At 47.3% G+C, this 17,238-nt stretch overlaps 1 protein-coding gene across 1 annotated transcript in view; it reads right to left on the minus strand.

Annotated features, from left to right (window-relative positions):
- Positions 1-16,968, minus strand: part of KCNK10 (potassium two pore domain channel subfamily K member 10) — a 149,436-nt gene extending 132,468 nt beyond the window's left edge. Inside the window, exon 1 of the mRNA XM_055538832.1 lies at positions 16,812-16,968. Within this exon, the coding sequence (XP_055394807.1) occupies positions 16,812-16,863 (52 nt within the window). The 5' untranslated portion in view covers positions 16,864-16,968. The remainder of the gene's footprint in view (positions 1-16,811) is intronic.
- Between the last annotated feature and the right edge of the window lie 270 nt (positions 16,969-17,238).

A 17,238-nucleotide genomic window follows, 5' to 3' on the forward strand; every position in this document is an offset into this window, starting at 1 on the left:
ATGCCCTCTTCCAGGGGGTCTTCCCGACCCAGGGATTGAACTCGTGTCTCTTACGTCTCCTGCATTGCAGGTGGATTCTGTAGGCGGTGTGCTGGTCACGGAAAGCAGTGCTGGGGCTCACTGTAGACAGGGACTCGGGGGCTCCCCAAATCCCACCCCCCATGGCTGTTGGCTTCACTTCTCTTTAGAACTGAGTCTGAATGCAGAGATTATTGCCAGAGAAGCAGGCATTCACGCCCTGCAGAAGCTGCGTTCTCACCCTGCCTATTCATAGCCACTCATTAATTCAGGCTTTGGGGAGGCCTTCCAAGCTGAGGCCACAAGGACTTGCCAAGCAGGGGGTCCCATTATAGTCAAAGGAGAAATACCCCAGTGTCACGATGCCCCCTACGCTCTGGGAACAAAGTGGCGGCGGGTGAGGAGGACATGCTGGCAATTTTTATTAGGCCCATTATGCTAAACTGATGTCTGAAAGCTTCCAAATGGTGTTTGAAGTACAAACTACTGGATGTGCCGTGAGTTTCTGGTGTATTGATTCACTGACTCCAGATATGTAAATGATCACAGAATCCAAAGCCATGTAACCAAGCCCAGGAAAAGATTACACTCACAGAGATTGAAAATGCAGCTGCCATTGCTTTAAGATAGAATACATCCTCCACCCCCCCAAAAAAGAAAAAGATACCCTTCTCATTTGCAAGCAGAAGTTAGGAATCGGTTGTCATAAACCAAAGAGGCCAAGAAAAGCTTTTCTCCTGTCTAAATGTTTTTCAAAAATTCCCATGATACCTGTAAGAAGACAGAGTCTCCTGTGTAAGTTCTCCTCCCTACATGCCCAGCACATAGCGAGGATCCTCTACAAACATTTGCTGAACCAATCATTCTATTACAAATGATACTCATTTATAAGCGATTTAAATAATCTTTAAAAATACAAATCTGGGGGCTTCCCTGGTGGCCCAGCGGTTAAGACTTCACCTTCCAGTGCAGGGGGTGTGGGTTCAATCTCTGGGGAGATAAAATCCACAGCCTCATGGCCAAAACACCAGAACATAAACATCAGAAGCAACACTGTAACAAATTCAGTGAAGACTTCAAAATGGTCCACATCAAAATAAAATTTAAAAATTTGGGAAAAAAAAGTTTAAAAAAATACAAATCTGATCGTGTCATCCCTCCTACTTCAAACTATTCTGTGCCTTCCCATTATTCTCAGGAAGAAAAACTCCTTCTCAGGACCTACTATCCCCTGCATAACCCGGCCACCACCTCCCTACCCATCCTCACGCCCCCACGCGCCACACCTCACACTCTACCCAGGATCACAATCCAAGTTTCCTGGCCAGAGACTAGTGGTCCTTCTACTGTGCCTCGCTGGCTTCCTCTGTTCTTTTATAGCACATCCTCCCAAACCTAAGATCTAAACCAGAAGAGAGTGTTATTCAAAACACTGTCATAAGCCACCATAGTTACGCACGACTGCAATGAAATCTACATAACTACATCCCTACATAACTTTGCCTAATTTTTCAAAGTAAAAGTGGAAAGGTGGGGGAAATGATGTTGGTGTGGCCTGGTCTGGGTCATAACGAATCAGCTGTAGGTCCAGAAATCGAAGATGGGGACTGAGGAACTGAAGGGCGAGCCTGCGGGGCTCGAGGCAGAGGGTGGGGGCAGTTCCTGGATGAAGGAAAGGAGCGGAAGGCAACAGAGCCAGGAGCGGGACTACTGCACGTCTGCGTCCTGAGAGCGGTCCAGCCCTCGGTTGCTATGGTTACAGACGCCCTGAGAGTCGGCTCCGGAATGCGACAGGCCCCTCAGGCAGCCTCATTCAATCCACTCCCACCCCGTCCAGGGCCCCTCCTGGCCCTTTTGTGGAAGCAATGACGGACTCAACAAAGCCTACGGCGGCACTCAAAAGACACGGCGCTCACCCGCCTCTGCCCCGACACAGAACTGTCCTCAGAATACAAAGTTGCCTCGGGAATAACCCGGGTGTTCGGCAACGTGGGAATCTCAAAGCCATCAGACGCATCCTGCTTCCTGGAAATCATTTTCCCTTGAAGAATGTGCAGAAAAAACAAGGTGGTTAAAAAAAATTAAAAAGTATGTTTACTCCAAATAAGTCTGAGAATGACTTCTCCCTGCGCGCTGGGTCCATCCCCGCAAGCACCTCGAGTCCCAGGGCGCCTTGGCTACGTTCTGACTTGTGCTTCCCTCACACACACAGAAACACACCAGACACCCATTCCCTGAGACTTCCACTGCCCAGCCTGAAGGATGTCCTGTCTTGGCCCTATCCAAAGTGAAAGTGTTGGTTGCCCAGTCGTGTGACCCCATCCATGGACTGTAGCCTACCAGGATCCTCTGTCCATGGGATTCTCCAGGCAAGAACACTGGAGTGGGTAACAGTTTCCTTCTACAGGGGATCTTCCAGATGCAGGGATTGAACCCAGGTCATCTGCATTGCAGGGAGATTCTTTACTGTCTGAGCCACCAGGGAAGCCAGGCTTTGAACATGTAAAGAAGGCTGTCCAAGAAGGATGATCTGCAAAAGAAGTGGGTCCCGAGCTGCCTCCCTCAACCTCTGGTTTCACAGTGAGAACAAGGGTGCATCACACGGTTACTTTTTGGTGAAAACTTACTAGATCTACACGTAGCATGGTGCCCACACAAGACAGCCTCCGGAGATGCTTTTTGTATCCAAAAAATCTGTATCTGTATCTGCGTGGACTGGGTGGTATGCTGCAACCTACTCTAAGACCATATATTTGTATCTTATACAAATCACCATCAGGCTTGCTCTTTCTCAAATACCCGTTTGAGCAGTGGGTGATGAGAGGGGTAAATGGGAAATAAACACAGGGTTAAATACAATCAACCCAGTTTCCACCCTGCAGGCTTCTCAGGGAAGGCGGAGGAGGTGGACGGAAGAACTCCAGAGCTAACAGACCCCCAACATTCAGCCCAGAGCTATGAGGTAACTTTGGGCAAGTTGCTTAAGCTCTGCAGGCCTCAGCCTCCTCATTCAGAAGGCAGGATAATCATCTCATGTGTTTCTTTGGACCAGAGAGAGGACTACATGAGATGATGTCTCTCAAGCACTTTGCACAATGCCCGGTGCTCAGTATGTATTCAGTAAGCTGAGCAGGAAATGCTTACAGTGACTTTTAAATATTTCCTCAAATTCTTTGACACTCTCTCCTTCCAAAGTGCATTTAATCACCCCTCCTCCCAAACGTGGTGGCTCACATCTCATGAAAAAGAAGGAGGCAGCAAATCCATTTGCGGCCACACAGATGGACCTTGAGAACATTATGCTAAGGGGAATAAGTCAGAAAAAGACAGATACTGGGTGATCCAACTTACGTGTGGAATCTAAAAAAACCAGACTCAGAGAAACAGAGAAGAGTCTGGTGGCTACCAAAGGCAGTGGGGTGGGGAGTAGGTGAACTGAGAAAAGGTGATCAGAAGGTACAAACTTCCAGCCGTAAGATAAATAAGTCCCAGGGATGTAACAGACAGCACGGTCATTGCAGTTAATAATGCTCAGATATATATTTGAAAGTTGCTCAGAGAGTAGACCCTAAAAGTTTTCTCAATATAAAAAATTGTTAACAATGTGAAGTGATGGATGTTGACTAAACTTATTGTGGGAATCATTTGACAATAGATAAAGATATCAAATCATTATGTTTTACACCTAAAATGAATGCATGTTTTATGTCAATTATATCTCAATAAAACTAGAAGAAAAAACAAAGACTATGGTAATAATAACAATGTATGATTTATTTTTTTAATTTTGCATGACTTTATATTTAGAACCATTTTATGCTTTATTTAAAAAAAAAAAAAAAAAACTCCCTCTGCTTTTAATATTCCTTAAAGCATGTTAACCAAAATCTTGATTTAGGAAGACTTAGGACATTGTGCAGGAGAAGGCAGTGGCACCCCACTCCAGTACTCTTGCCTGGAAAACCCCATGGACAGAGAATCCCAGGGATGGGGGAGCCTGGTGGGCCTCCATCTATAGGGTCGCACAGAGTCGGACACAACTGAAGCGACTTAGCAGCAGCCGCAGCAGCAGGACATTGGGCATCATTTTAAATACTTTCATTCTTTCAATAACTATTAAAATGAGTTTACCATTAGGGCTTCAGAGGTCTTAAGCATATCTAGTCTGTTCTCATTTAATATTTTATCAATTCCATTTTGTGCACACAGATTTCTGAGGTTAGGTCATGGAAGGCCTAACTGTGCTCTCTCTTGAAGGGCTTACTCTGGAGGAAGTTGGCCATGTTGTGAGGATACTCAAGCAGCCTGTGGAGAGGTTCACAGCGGCAGGGAGTGAGGTCTCTCCCAAAGACAGCAGCAATCTGCAAGTCATATGAGCAAGTCACCTCAGAGGCAGATCTCCCAGCCCTAGTCAGGCTCTCAGATGACCGCCAGCCCCAGCCAACATCTGCCCACAACCCACAAGTCACCCCCAGCCAGACAACCCAGCTACACAGATCCTGAATTCCTGATAGAGATCATAAACACTGATCACTGGCTTAAGTCACTAAACGCTGGGACCATTTGCCACACAGCAGTACTAACTCCAGGAGGGAATGAGAACAAGCCACTCTGCAATCTCACATGGCCAAGAAAACGTTTGCTTTTCCACACAACATCTGGAAAGATCACTTGTGTCTCATCGAACACACTTTGAGAAATGTTGGTTGACAACTTAGTTTATAAATCTTGTTTATATTTATCATCTCATTTGATCATCTCAGCAAATGTGAAACAAATGTTACTATGCTTTTTTTTTTTTTTTACCCAGGAGAAAACTATGTCTCCAAAAGCTTAAGTGACTTGTCCAGGTTCACATAGCTACTAAAATTGGTAGAACAATAACTCAGACTGAGTATTATGATTCCAAGCCATGTTTTTTCTTTATTATTTCCTCTGGTTCAGTGAGAACAGCCTAGGTGTTTTAAACTCAGCATAAGAATAAGAGAACCTTGGGACTTCCCTGGTGGCCCCATGGTTAAGACTTCACAGTCCAAGCCAGGGGGCCCCAGTTCGATCCTTGGTCAGGGAACTAGATCCCACGTGCCACAATTAACACCCAGCACAGCCAAGAGAGTTCCAGAAAAGCATCTATTTCTGCTTTATTGACTTTGCCAAAGCCTTTGACTGTGTGGATCACAATAAACTGTGGGAAATTCTGAAAGAGATGGGAATACCAGACCACCTGATCTGCCTCTTGAGAAACCTATATGCAGGTCAGGAAGCAACAGTTAGAACTGGACATAGAACAACAGACTGGTTCCAAATAGGAAAAGGAGTACGTCAAGGCTGTATATTGTCACCCTGCTTATTTAACTTCTATGCAGAGTACATCCTGAGAAACACTGGGCTGGAAGAAGCACAAGCTGGAATCAAGATTGCCGGGAGAAATATCAATAACCTCAGATATGCAGATGACACCACCCTTATGGCAGAAAGTGAAGAGGAACTCAAAAGCCTCTTGATGAAAGTGAAAGTGGAAAGTGAAAAAGTTGGCTTAAAGTTCAACATTCAGAAAACGAAGATCATGGCATCTGGTCTCATCACTTCATGGGAAATAGATGGGGAAACAGTGGAAACAGTGTCAGACTTTATATTTTGGGGCTCCAAAATCACTGCAGATGGTTATTGCAGTCATGAAATTAAAAGACGCTTACTCTTTGGAAGGAAAGTTATGACCAACCTAGACAGCATATTGAAAAGCAGAAACATTACTTTGCCAACAAAGGTCCGTCTAGTCAAGGCTATGGTTTTTCCAGTGGTCATGTATGGATGTGAAAGTTGGACTGTGAAGAAAGCTGAGTGCCGAAGAATTGATGCTTTTGAACTGTGGTGTTGGAGAAGACTCTTGAGAGTCCCTTGGACTGCAAGGAGATCCAACCAGTCCATTCTAAAGGAGATCAGCCCTGGGATTTCTTTGGAAGGAATGATGCTAAAGCTGAAACTCCAGTACTTTGGCCACCTCATGCGAAGAGTTGACTCATTGGAAAAGACTCTGATGCTGAGAGGGATTGGGGGTGGGAGGAGAAGGGAACGACAGAGGATGAGATGGCTGGATGGCATCACCGACTCGATGGACATGAGTTTGGGTGAACTCTGGGAGCTGGTGATGGACAGGGAGGCCTGGCGTGCTGGGATTCATGGGGTCACAAAGAGTCAGACACGACTGAGTGACTGAACTGAACTGACAGCCAAATTAAAAAAAAAAATTAAAGAATATGGGGAGCCTAAAGAGTCCCCAAAAGGAGGAGGCTCTGGAATAGGAGACCCTCTCAGATGGTCTAAAGGGTGAACCAGATGCTTCTGAAGAGCGTGAGTCTTTCCTGACTTCTGCAGAACAGGGACCCCTGCAACCGTGATAACAATGGAATGTAGTACCACTCAGGGGGCCTTATTACCCTCCGGCACTCTTCTAAGAGCTCCATGTATATCACTTCATTCAATCTACACGACAAATCAAGGAAGCATAGGCTGTCATCATCTCCACCTTACAGATGAGGAGACCGAATCACAGAGAAACGAAGCAACTTGCCCGAATCAGCCACTGGTCAGTGATGGAGCTCAGACTGGACTCTCAGACTACCAGGGTATGAAGGCGTCTCACCAGTCCATGCCCCAACTGTCTCCTTTTCCACAAGAGTGGAAGAGCTGAAACTAGCACCTGCAGCCTCCCCCCCTCAGCTCCTGTGATGCGCTCTAGCCCACAGCCCAGGTGAGATGAACAGAAGATACATTTATGCCTGTCCAGTTATTTTAAGGAGGCATATGCTGAACCATACTACTAAACTTCTTCCCATATGGCCTCAAATTCCACCATGAGGCATGAATACCTTTGGCCGAAAGCAACATTCTCAGCTGGTAAAGTGAAGGTTCAAACTGCCCAACATCACATGACACTGAGCATCTCCATTCGGCCTGTCAGGCTCCTATCACCTTAAATTTGCTAAGTTACACTATCTTTATCCTGCTGACATATTTGATGTGTTATCTGGGGACCCACAGGGCTGCTTACACATTAGAAACTCATTTCTCGGTAGTAAAATTGTTGCTAGCCAGTACGACAGAATTACAAATATCTGCATTTTAGCCCATTCTGCAAAGGTCACCGTGACTTTCAGACTCTCCATCACTTGAGCAAATCTGCATTGACTCGTCAAGCATTTCTTTTTAAATCGCAAACACTACTGTTGCCCCTCCATCGGAACTGGATGAATAAAAACTAGAACCCTTTGCATAAGAGATAGCAGTTGAGATCAGAGCTCTGCAGAAAACAGGGCAAGGTGGGGGCGTGGAGCAGGGAGAATGAATGAAGGAAGAACGGAAGGGGAGGCGGAAGGGGGAGCTCCTGTGATCACACGCTCACGGCAACAAGGACTCTACAAATTCTACACTTTGCCACCATTCCACTTTGCTTCAAAGTTCCCCCCATGGAAAAAAGAAAGTAAAGTCATTGGTAGAACAGAAACTGGAGTTCCCTGAAGTCCTGCCCACCTACCCCTCCACACCGCCTCTTATGCCCACCCCTGTCTGCCTCCCTGGCTCTGGGAATGAAGGAAAAGGAGCGCATCATTTCCCTGGGACCACCCCTCCCCGTGCCAATGGTTCTGGCCCTCAACTCCCACGACAACCCTACATGGAAGACGAGGACACCAGCTTTCAATTTTCAATTCACACTACTTAGTCCCAGACACTTAAAGGGGAAAAAAGAAAAATTTCAAACTGTGTCTGCAAACCACAAATAGATGTTTTAGACATAAACATGAGGATTTTGTTTCTCCATCCAGTAATGAGCCTGACACAGTCAGGAGTCCACGGTGAGGACCTTTAGGAACAGAGCCCCTTGACCTCTGTGGGAAAGCTGCCAGGACGGGGAGACCAACATGTTCCTGGTGCCACGTTGGGGCAGATTCCATAACCAAGCCAGGCAGAGCCGAGCCACTAACCAAGTCTAACCCCAGCTGGCTCACCCAGAAAGCGCCCTTTATAACAGAGCCTGAGTAGAGCAAAAGACGGTCACCTTTACCCACCTTCCAGCTTCAGCCAAGGGAGATGTCCAAACTGAGACTTCCTAATTGGCTTTCAGTAAAACGGTTTCATTCACTTTCATCATTAAACTCTCTAATTCCCCATGGGCTAAAAGGAAAATGATTCCACTACCTCAAAAAAGGCACATTTGAGACTTCACTGGTGGTCCAGTGGTTAAGACTCTGCACTTCCACTGCAGGGGGCATGGGTCTGGTCAGGGAACTAGGTAAGATCCTTGCATGCCATGCGGCATGGCCAAGAATAAATAATTTTTTTTAAGTGTTAACAGACTTCGAGAATGAACTTACAGTTATAGGGGGAAGGGATAGTTAGGGAGTTTGAGGTCCACATGTATACACTGCTGTATTTTAAATGGATAACCAGCAAGCACCTACTGTGTAGCACAGGGACCTCTGCTCAATTCTGTTCTGTGGCAGCCTGCATGGGAAGGGAGTTTGAGGAAGAATGGATACAGGCCTAAGTGTACACTCTGCTGTGCACCTGAAGCTATCCCAACACTGTTAGCAGTTACACTCTGATAGAAAATAAAAGTTTATCTTTTAAAAAAGATAGACAAAGGTAAAAAAACAAAAATAAGAATTAAAAACAAGTGTTGTTGTTTTTTTTTCTTTTTAAAAAAAGGTACAATTTACCTTTTTTAGCCAACAGTTCCCTAGCACTGTGCCGACATTAAAAACCATTATCTCGGCTGTGGTGAAATTTTCCAGTTTGGGGCAAGATGTAGTTTGTATTTTTTAAATGCATCTGATTTAAGATGATGCTCATGAAGAGCCTGCTATGGACTGAATTGCATCCCCTCCCCCAAGAAAAAAAATTCATATGTTGAAACCTAAATCCCAAACGCCACTGAACTAGTAGCAGGGCCTTTAGGAGGTAATTAACATCAAGTGAGGTCTTAAGGGTGGGGCTCCCATTCGATAGGGCTGGTGCCCTTTAAGAAGAAGAGGCCTCCGGGCACCCTAAGTCACAGGAAGGCATGGCAAGGAGGTAGCCACTTGCAGCCCTGGAAGGGAGCTCTCACCAGACACCAGCCAGCTAGTGCCTTGATCTCAGATTTCCAGTTTTCAAAACTGTGAGAAAATAAATTTCTGTTGTTTAAGCCACTCAGTCTAGGATATTTTCCTATGACAGCCTGAGCAGACTCACACGGAGCCAAAGTGCAGATGTTTCAGAAGCAGGGTGGAATAGCAAAGTGAACCTACCCTGTCTTCATTCCACCCAGTGATCAATGGAATCCACAAAAGACTGGAGCTCCCCCGGAAAAGAACCTGAGCCAAACCTGGGCCCGGATCGGCTTTGGAACATCTTCCTTCTTTACTTTCTAGGATAATTGTGCTGATTCTGGCATATTACTAATCCCATTTGGAAAGCTGATCTCCTGAAAGTTGGATATTAATTCAACATAGATTATTTTCTTTCCATAAAATCTAAGCAATACAAATGTGTGTTTGGAAACACATTAATAAAGATTGCACTCCATCTGTCTTACTGGTTGAGCGTGGCTGATATTCACAAGGGACCAAAATCTCTTTTGAACCAAGAGCGCAGAAGTGAGACCCAAGGCTCTTCCTTTGAACTCGTGGGACAAAGGGTCTTCAGTAGAACTCAGCTAGTGGAAGTACAACCTGCAGAAAACCACCATCAACCCTAAGGGCTCACTCATCAGCCAAAAGACTTCTTCCTCTAAATCTCTCTGAGAAATCTGTGAATACACTTTTGGATCAGAAAGAATGATAGATTGTGGAATGGACAAAAATCCTGGAAGAGAAGAACGCGTGAGGGAAGCTGCCCTGCACATAAGCATGAGGAGGCCTGGGCTGGCACTGCCCGTTTGCAGCCTTGGGCCCCCAGAGAAGCCATTGACTTGTTCTATTCCCATCAGTAGTAAATCTAAGACTCCAATATTGACAAAAATAGGGCTGTTTAAAGAACAAATGAGATCATTTGTAAAAAGCGTTCTGTAAACTGAAAGGCAATACACACATACGATACAGGCCTCTCTGGAATTTTGCGTTAAACTATTCACTAAAAATGCAGCTTAAAAAAAACCAGCTCTGGCTCTAAGGCCTTGCTTCTTTCTCTGTTGTTACTGTTGTTATTTAGTGGCTAAATTGCGTCCGACTCTTTTGCCACCCTCATGGACGGTAGCCTGCCAGGTTCCTCTGTCCATGGGATTCTCCAGGCAAGAATACTGGAGTGGGTTGCCGTTTCCCTCTCCAGGGGAACTTCCCGACCCAGGGATCAAACCCAAGCGTCCTGCATTGGCAAGTGGGTTCTTTACCACTGAGCCACCAGGGAAGCTCTGCTTCTTTCTCAAATAGATTTAAATACCCAAAGAGGGCAGCGCACCAATGGCCAATACATGCTAAATTATTCCTGGGACACCAACCAAATCTGTGCCAGGCCCACCTGCCCACCCACCTGCCCCCTCCACCCCCACTCCTGGTGAAAAGGCGAACAGACAGAAAGCAGCTTGCTGGAGGCTCTGGAGAGCTGGGCGCTTGCCAGGAGGTGGGAATATCAGTCCTTCCTGATGCCTCCTCCGTTAGGGATGTTGCCATCCTATTGGCACTTGTCCTTTGCCACCTGTAGCTTAAAAGAGTGCTGGATGATCTTCCATGGCATCCATGGGCCACATCTTCTATTCCATTCCTCTGATGATGGACATTCAGATTGCTTCCACGTTCTGGCTGTTGTAGATGGTGGAATATTACTCAGTCGTGAAAAGGAAGAAAACTGTGCCATTTGCAGAGATGTGCATGGACCTAAAGACTCTCACACAGAGTAATCGGAAAGAGAAAAACGAGTATCGAATAGTAACACATATATGCAGAATCCAGAAAAATGGTACGATGAACCTATTTACAAAGCAGAAATGGAGATGCAAATGGACAGAACCAACATACAGACACCAAGAGTGGATGCAGGGCATGAACAGGGAGATTGGGATTGACATGTATGCACGATTATGTATAAAGTAGATAACCAATGAGAACCTCCTGTGTAGCACAGGGAACTCTGCTCAGTGCTCTAAAAGGGAAGGAAATGCAAAAACGAGTAGACGTGTGTATATGTGTAGATGGTTCACTTTGCTGTACAGCAGAAACTAACATAATGTTGTAAAGCAACTACATTGCAATTAAAAAGAAAAACAGCGCTGAAATTTTCATCACGCTGGAAGTCTTAGAAACCCTCTTTGATCCATCCCTGTATCCCTACATATAGTCAGCAAAAGATTACTGAGCATCCACTAAGTGCTGGGCAACCACCCCAGAGCCTGGGGTGAAGACAGCGAACAGGTCAGGGAACATTCCTACCTGTGGAGCCCACCCACTAGCCAGGGAGGCTGGCATCAAAGGTGACACATGAGCAAGTAAATTGGTTTCAGCTCACAACAGGTACCAGGAAGACAACTCAGCGGGGGACACACTGGAAGTGATAGGGTCAGGGAACCAGAGGCAAGGTTTTTAGATGCAACAGGGAAATCCCTGCTAACAAGGTGACGTGTGAGCTGAGACTGAGAGGACGGAAAGAAGCCAGCTATGCCAGCATTCATTTATAAGCCACGGAAAGTGCAAGAAAGGCCCTGAGACAGGGGACTCATATGATCTCCTTGCGGAACAGAAGGAAGCCAGGTGGCCCTCAGACCAAGGGGATACTGATGAGACAGGGTCAAAGAGGTCGTGTCAGTGGCCTCCTGGCACATGGATGGAAAGTGAAGCGCAGAGAGGCCAAGTGAGCAGCCCAAAGGCACACAGCTCGTTACTGCAACAGCTTCTTTTAAAACTAATTCTTTTGCCCCACGACTCAGTTTTTCACACCATGATGATACGCTTGCCTCAAGCTGTAGAGATAGTGTTTGCGGATCTTGTTGGTTTTTAAAAGCTTTCAGCATACACAAAAGCAGCCAGTCAATCCCAATATTCAGGAGAACATCATCAAGAAGAGATCCCAACAATTTTAAATGTATGTAAGTCCTACTCTGAAAGCCAAGACTTAGAGCCCACCTCCTTCTGGGTAGGTCTTCCACAGTCACTCTGCGTTAAAGGCTTAGCTTTACAAATACAGAGGAAGGCCAAAAGCTCACCAGAGTGTAATCGTTTTACACTTAGGTCTTATTTCTCCACCTAAACCTCTTGAAAGTGTTTTGCTTAATTCACCCAAGTGCAATCAAAACCAATCTGTTCCCAAACCACCTTCATCTTGTGCTATTAGGTTGTCAGGTAACAGGGCTGTAAGCAAAACATAATTACAACTTCCTTCCAAAATCTGTGAGCAGAGCCACCTGAAGGTGCAAGCTTGTTCATACCCTAGTGGTGGTTTAGTTGCTAAATCGTGTCCGACTCTTACAACCCCGAGGACTGTAGCCTGCCAGGCTCCTCTGTCCATGGCATTTCTCAGGCAAGAATATTGGAGTGGGTTGCCATTTCCTTCCCAACCCAGGGATAGAACCCAGATCTCCTGCATTGCAGGCGGTCTCTTTACTGGCTGAGCCACCAGGGAAACTCCCTTCAAACCCTGCTTCTAAGGAACTTCCCCTCCTCATACCTATTATGACACTACATTCACCTTCATCTCCCCCTTGCTAAATACCTTTGGTCTATGTAAACCCTAGACAGCATATTAAAAAGCAGAGACATTACTTTGCCAACAAAGGTCTGTCTAATCAAGGCTATGGTTTTTCCAGTGGTCGTGTATGGATGTGAGAGTTGGACTGTGAAGAAAGCTGAGCACCAAAGAATTGATGCTTTTGAACTGTGGTGTTGGAGAAGACTCTTGAGAGTCCCTTGGACAGCAAGGAGATCCAACCAGTCCATCCTAAAGGAGATCAGTCCTGAATGTTCATTGGAAGGACTGATGCTGAAGCTGAAACTCCAGTACTTTGGCCACCTGATGCAAAGAACTGACTCATTGGAAAAGACCCTGATGCTGGGAAAGATTGAAAGTGGGAGGAAAAGGGGACGACAGAGGATCAGATGGTTGGATGGCATCACCGACTCAATGGACATGAGTTTGAGTAAACTCTGGGAGTTGGTGATGGACAGGGAAGCCTGGACAGCTGCAGTCCATGGGGTCTCAAAGAGTCGGACACGACTGAGTGACTGAACTGAACTGAAACCCAGACTTCCAAAGAACAGTCCCAATGCCTGTCCCGTGACCAGGGACTAACCCCCTCCCCCGGAAGTGGATGGAGAGAGAATGGTTAGATGGGTTAATGTAGAAAGGGATGAGGTACCAAGACTGAGTCACGCCTCCATGCCCTCCTCCTCCTCCCCCATGACCCCCTCACCCTCTTCTCTCTTCTTCCTTGAAAGGCACTTCTCCAGTCCCTGAGCTCTGGGATCCTCACCAGGTAGGAGACAGAAGTCTCAGTAACATGAGGGACAGAGGGGAAGAGTGTTTAAGGGCTCATATTTTGATGCGACCCACTAGCTATGTGACCTCTGATAAGTTACTCAACCTCTCTGTTTTCAATTCCCTCACCTATAAAATTAGGATCGTCTCTTCCTTCTGTGGGCTTCCCTGGTGACTCAGTGGTAAAGAATCTGCCTGCAATGCAGGGGACTCGGGTTTGATCCCTGGGTTGGGAAGATCCCCTTAAGAAGGAAATGACAACCCGCTCCAGTATTCTTGCTTGGGAAATCCCATGGCCAGAGAAGCCTGGCGGGCTACGGTCCTTGGGGCACAAAAGAGACAGGACAGCAAGTAGACAACAACTTTCTTTTATGATTAAAAAAGAAGACTGAATAAATGAATATTCTGGTTAAATAACAATAAATAATTTAATTAACAATTTAATTAACCATTAATAAATGTGCACCAGTTCTCTACTGCTGTGAGATATGGCGTCGTCACACCCGACTCTCCCCCTGCCTTTACCCCCTGGCTAGGAAAGACTGTCACCCACACCTTCAGGAACAACTGTGCCTGAGGTCAGAATATATTATTGGAAGGCAGCTCAGTGGTGTCCCGATGGCAATCAATTGTCAAGTAGGGACAGTAACACTGTGCCATCAGATAACTATTGTGAGCTTAACTATGAAATTCCGTACATCAGACACCTGGCATGCAATGATTGCTCACTGAATGCTGTGACTTTTATTGCAGTCTTTTCATTTTTAGCACCATTGGTTGTGACCATAGGTGCTACTTGCTTGCTTCTTCACTGTTTCAGGCTGTAAAATATGGGATTCATCTGTGTTTATCACTGTGACATAAATAGGTAGAAGGATGATTACATAGAAATGCATTTTAAAAGCCATGACAAGCTTCACAAAATCAGCCCTCCCTATCAGAGCTCCTTGAAAATCCTGATCTGATATTTTAGACAACGGCCCACTTGACCCACCTCCTGAATGACTCAGGCATGTCTCCCACTCAGCAAGACCTGGGCTGAACTCAGGCGTTTTCCCCCAAGACTGGTCCTGCCCTCGCTCTTCCCAGTCATTCCAGCCACCCCACTCCACACTTGCTTCACACAAAGCCTGTGCCCTCCCAAGTTCCCCAGTCCATGCATGGCTCCATCCCCATGGCCACCACTCCGGCCCACTCCACTACTGTGTCTGGTCCCTCACACCCACAGAGCCACATAGCACTTGCTTCAAAACTTAGTGCAGATCACGTCACTTCTCAGCTTGAAACACTTCAGTGGCTTAAGATAAAAAGTACTATCCAGCCCCACAATCCCCAATTCTCCCCACCTGCAACAACACCAGACTTTAGGATCTGAGTCCATGGTTTCACCAGCCACGCCTCAAAACACATGCTCTCGTGGTCTCTGCTCCAGCCATGGAAACCTGCTTTCAGTTCTGCAAATACACACACTGCCTCTGCCTCAGGGCCCTTGCACTTGCTGTTTCTCCTTCTGCAAGTTGCCCTATTCATTAGCCAGTTCATCCCTACATATCCTGCAGGTCTCAATACACACGTCTGACTATCTCCCCTGACCACCCATCTCCCCTGGTTCTTGTCAGTCTCTTCCATCAGACACTCTCTCAAACCCTTGGTGCTCTTTTTCATGAAACATACTGGAACACATGGAACAGGTTATAAAGTTGTAATTATGCACTTCCCTGTGCAATGATTGATTTAAGTCTCGCTATAGACTCCAAATGGCACCCCACTCCAGTACTCTTGCCTGGAAAATCCCATGGACGGAGGAGCCTGGTAGGCTGCAGTCCATGGGGTCGCTAAGAGTTGGACACGACTGAGCGACTTCACTTTCACTTTTCACTTTCATGCATTGGAGAAGGAAATGGCAACCCACTCCAGTGTTCTTGCCTGGAGAATCCCAAGGACAGGGGAGCCTGGTGGGCTGCCGTCTATGGGGTCGCACAGAGTCGGACACAACTGAAGCGCCTTAGCAGCATAGACTCCAAAAAGACAGAGCTTTTTGTCTGTACCATTCTGACTGTATTTCCTGCATCTGCGACAGCATTTGGTTTGTAGTAGATATTCAACGAATATGTTTTGAAAGGATTCCTCCCCCCTAAAAAAGCAAACAGACCGAAAAAGGCACAATTCCGTGTTTCCAGAGATGGAGAGAGAAAATAGAAGGTCTGGGTTGTATTCAAGATAGAACAGCCCTGGTGTTGAGAATAGGCAATTATCTCCTCACTCTGTCTTCAAGAAGCTGGTCAATTCCTAAGACGTGTCCTCAACAATGACTGGGATTCCTCTCTTCCAAACAGAAAAGAAGAAACGCACTCGTAATAAACACACACACACATATACACACACATCAGGCAAATTTCAACCCCAACTTGCACAGAGGCATTGCGTTGTCTTGCCCAACTCAGCCTTCGGATGAGCTAAGAGAAAGGTTCGTCAAAGGCATGGCAAAAGCAAGAGCATTCTTGTCAAAACTGGACAGAAGGTTTCAACTTGCTCGGCTGGCAGAGTGATCGCTCAGGAGCAGCCTTAACATCTGTACGCTAATTAGAGACGCAGCGGCCGACCCTGGGCACACACAAATCTGTCTAAACCGCTCCCTTTTGAGTCCAGGGAACACTGCCCAGCATTTATGAGAGCCTGTACGCTACTCGGGCTGGGGGCACACAACGCGCCCCTCCCCGAGTCCTCAGCAGCCCCACCCTTCTGGAAAACCACCCCCTCCCTCCCGCTTCTACTTCCACCGGAGCCAAACTCGCCGCCTGGGTTGGTGATAAGACTGAGCAAAGATCGGGAAGGCCCCCAGGGGCTTCATTATTCCGCGCGCCCCAGAGAAGGGCCACCTCCAGGGGCTGCTGCTGCGAGGCGCAGCCTCACTTGCTGCCAGGAAACCTTTCCCGCTGGGGACACCCCGGGCTGGCTGGGGAGCTCCAGGTCCAGGGGAAGGCACCCCACCCATCTTTGCCAGAGACAAAGATCACCAGAAACAAAGGAGACACACACACACTAACACACACCAAGTCAGAAGCAAACACCGACACTTGTGCAATCTCAAGCCAAACAGCCCGCTTGGTGTGTCTTTAGATAGATGTTGAAACAGTCCAGGAGGGACAACGTTAGGGGCTAAGGGCAGGCGCGATCCGGGCCCGGCACCCACGCGGCCTCCGCCCGCCTCCCACCCCGCTGCAGCCCCCAGGCGCGGTTTCCAGCCTCCGGACACACATCGCCGGGAGCCTGGGCGCTTGCACTCCGGGATGCGCGCGCACACGCCGGGGATGGAGGCAGGGCCAGGGCGGCCAGAAGTAGGAAATACCAACCTTTAGGATCCCAGTTCACCTGTTTTCTTGGAGTCTCGATTGGAAATTTCATTGCTCCGTTGCCCGGGAGGGGAGGGAAAGGAAAAGAATCGAAATAATAAAGTCCTGGAGCTTTACCAGCCTCGGTACGGCAGTCCAACAAAACAATTTCCCAGGATGGGGGAGCCTCGGGCTGGCTCGTGGAGGAACCCCCGAGAAAGACTAGGGGAGCACACTTGGCTGAGGCGCGAACGGGAGGCTGCTTGGGTGTTTGCGCCAGTGGCGGGGCGGCCGGCAGCCCCCAGCCCCGGGTAAAAGGAAAAGTAAGACCGGGGAGGGGTGGACCGGCAGGGAGGCTCGGGCAGATGAGGGAGCCACGCGGCTTCGCAATCGCGGGGCCGACAGGCGTGGGGCAGAGCCGCCGGAGGGCGGGAGCAGGGAGAAGCCC

The sequence above is a fragment of the Bubalus kerabau genome, chromosome 10 (assembly GCF_029407905.1).
Source record: "Bubalus kerabau isolate K-KA32 ecotype Philippines breed swamp buffalo chromosome 10, PCC_UOA_SB_1v2, whole genome shotgun sequence".
Classification (NCBI taxonomy): domain Eukaryota; kingdom Metazoa; phylum Chordata; class Mammalia; order Artiodactyla; family Bovidae; genus Bubalus; species Bubalus kerabau.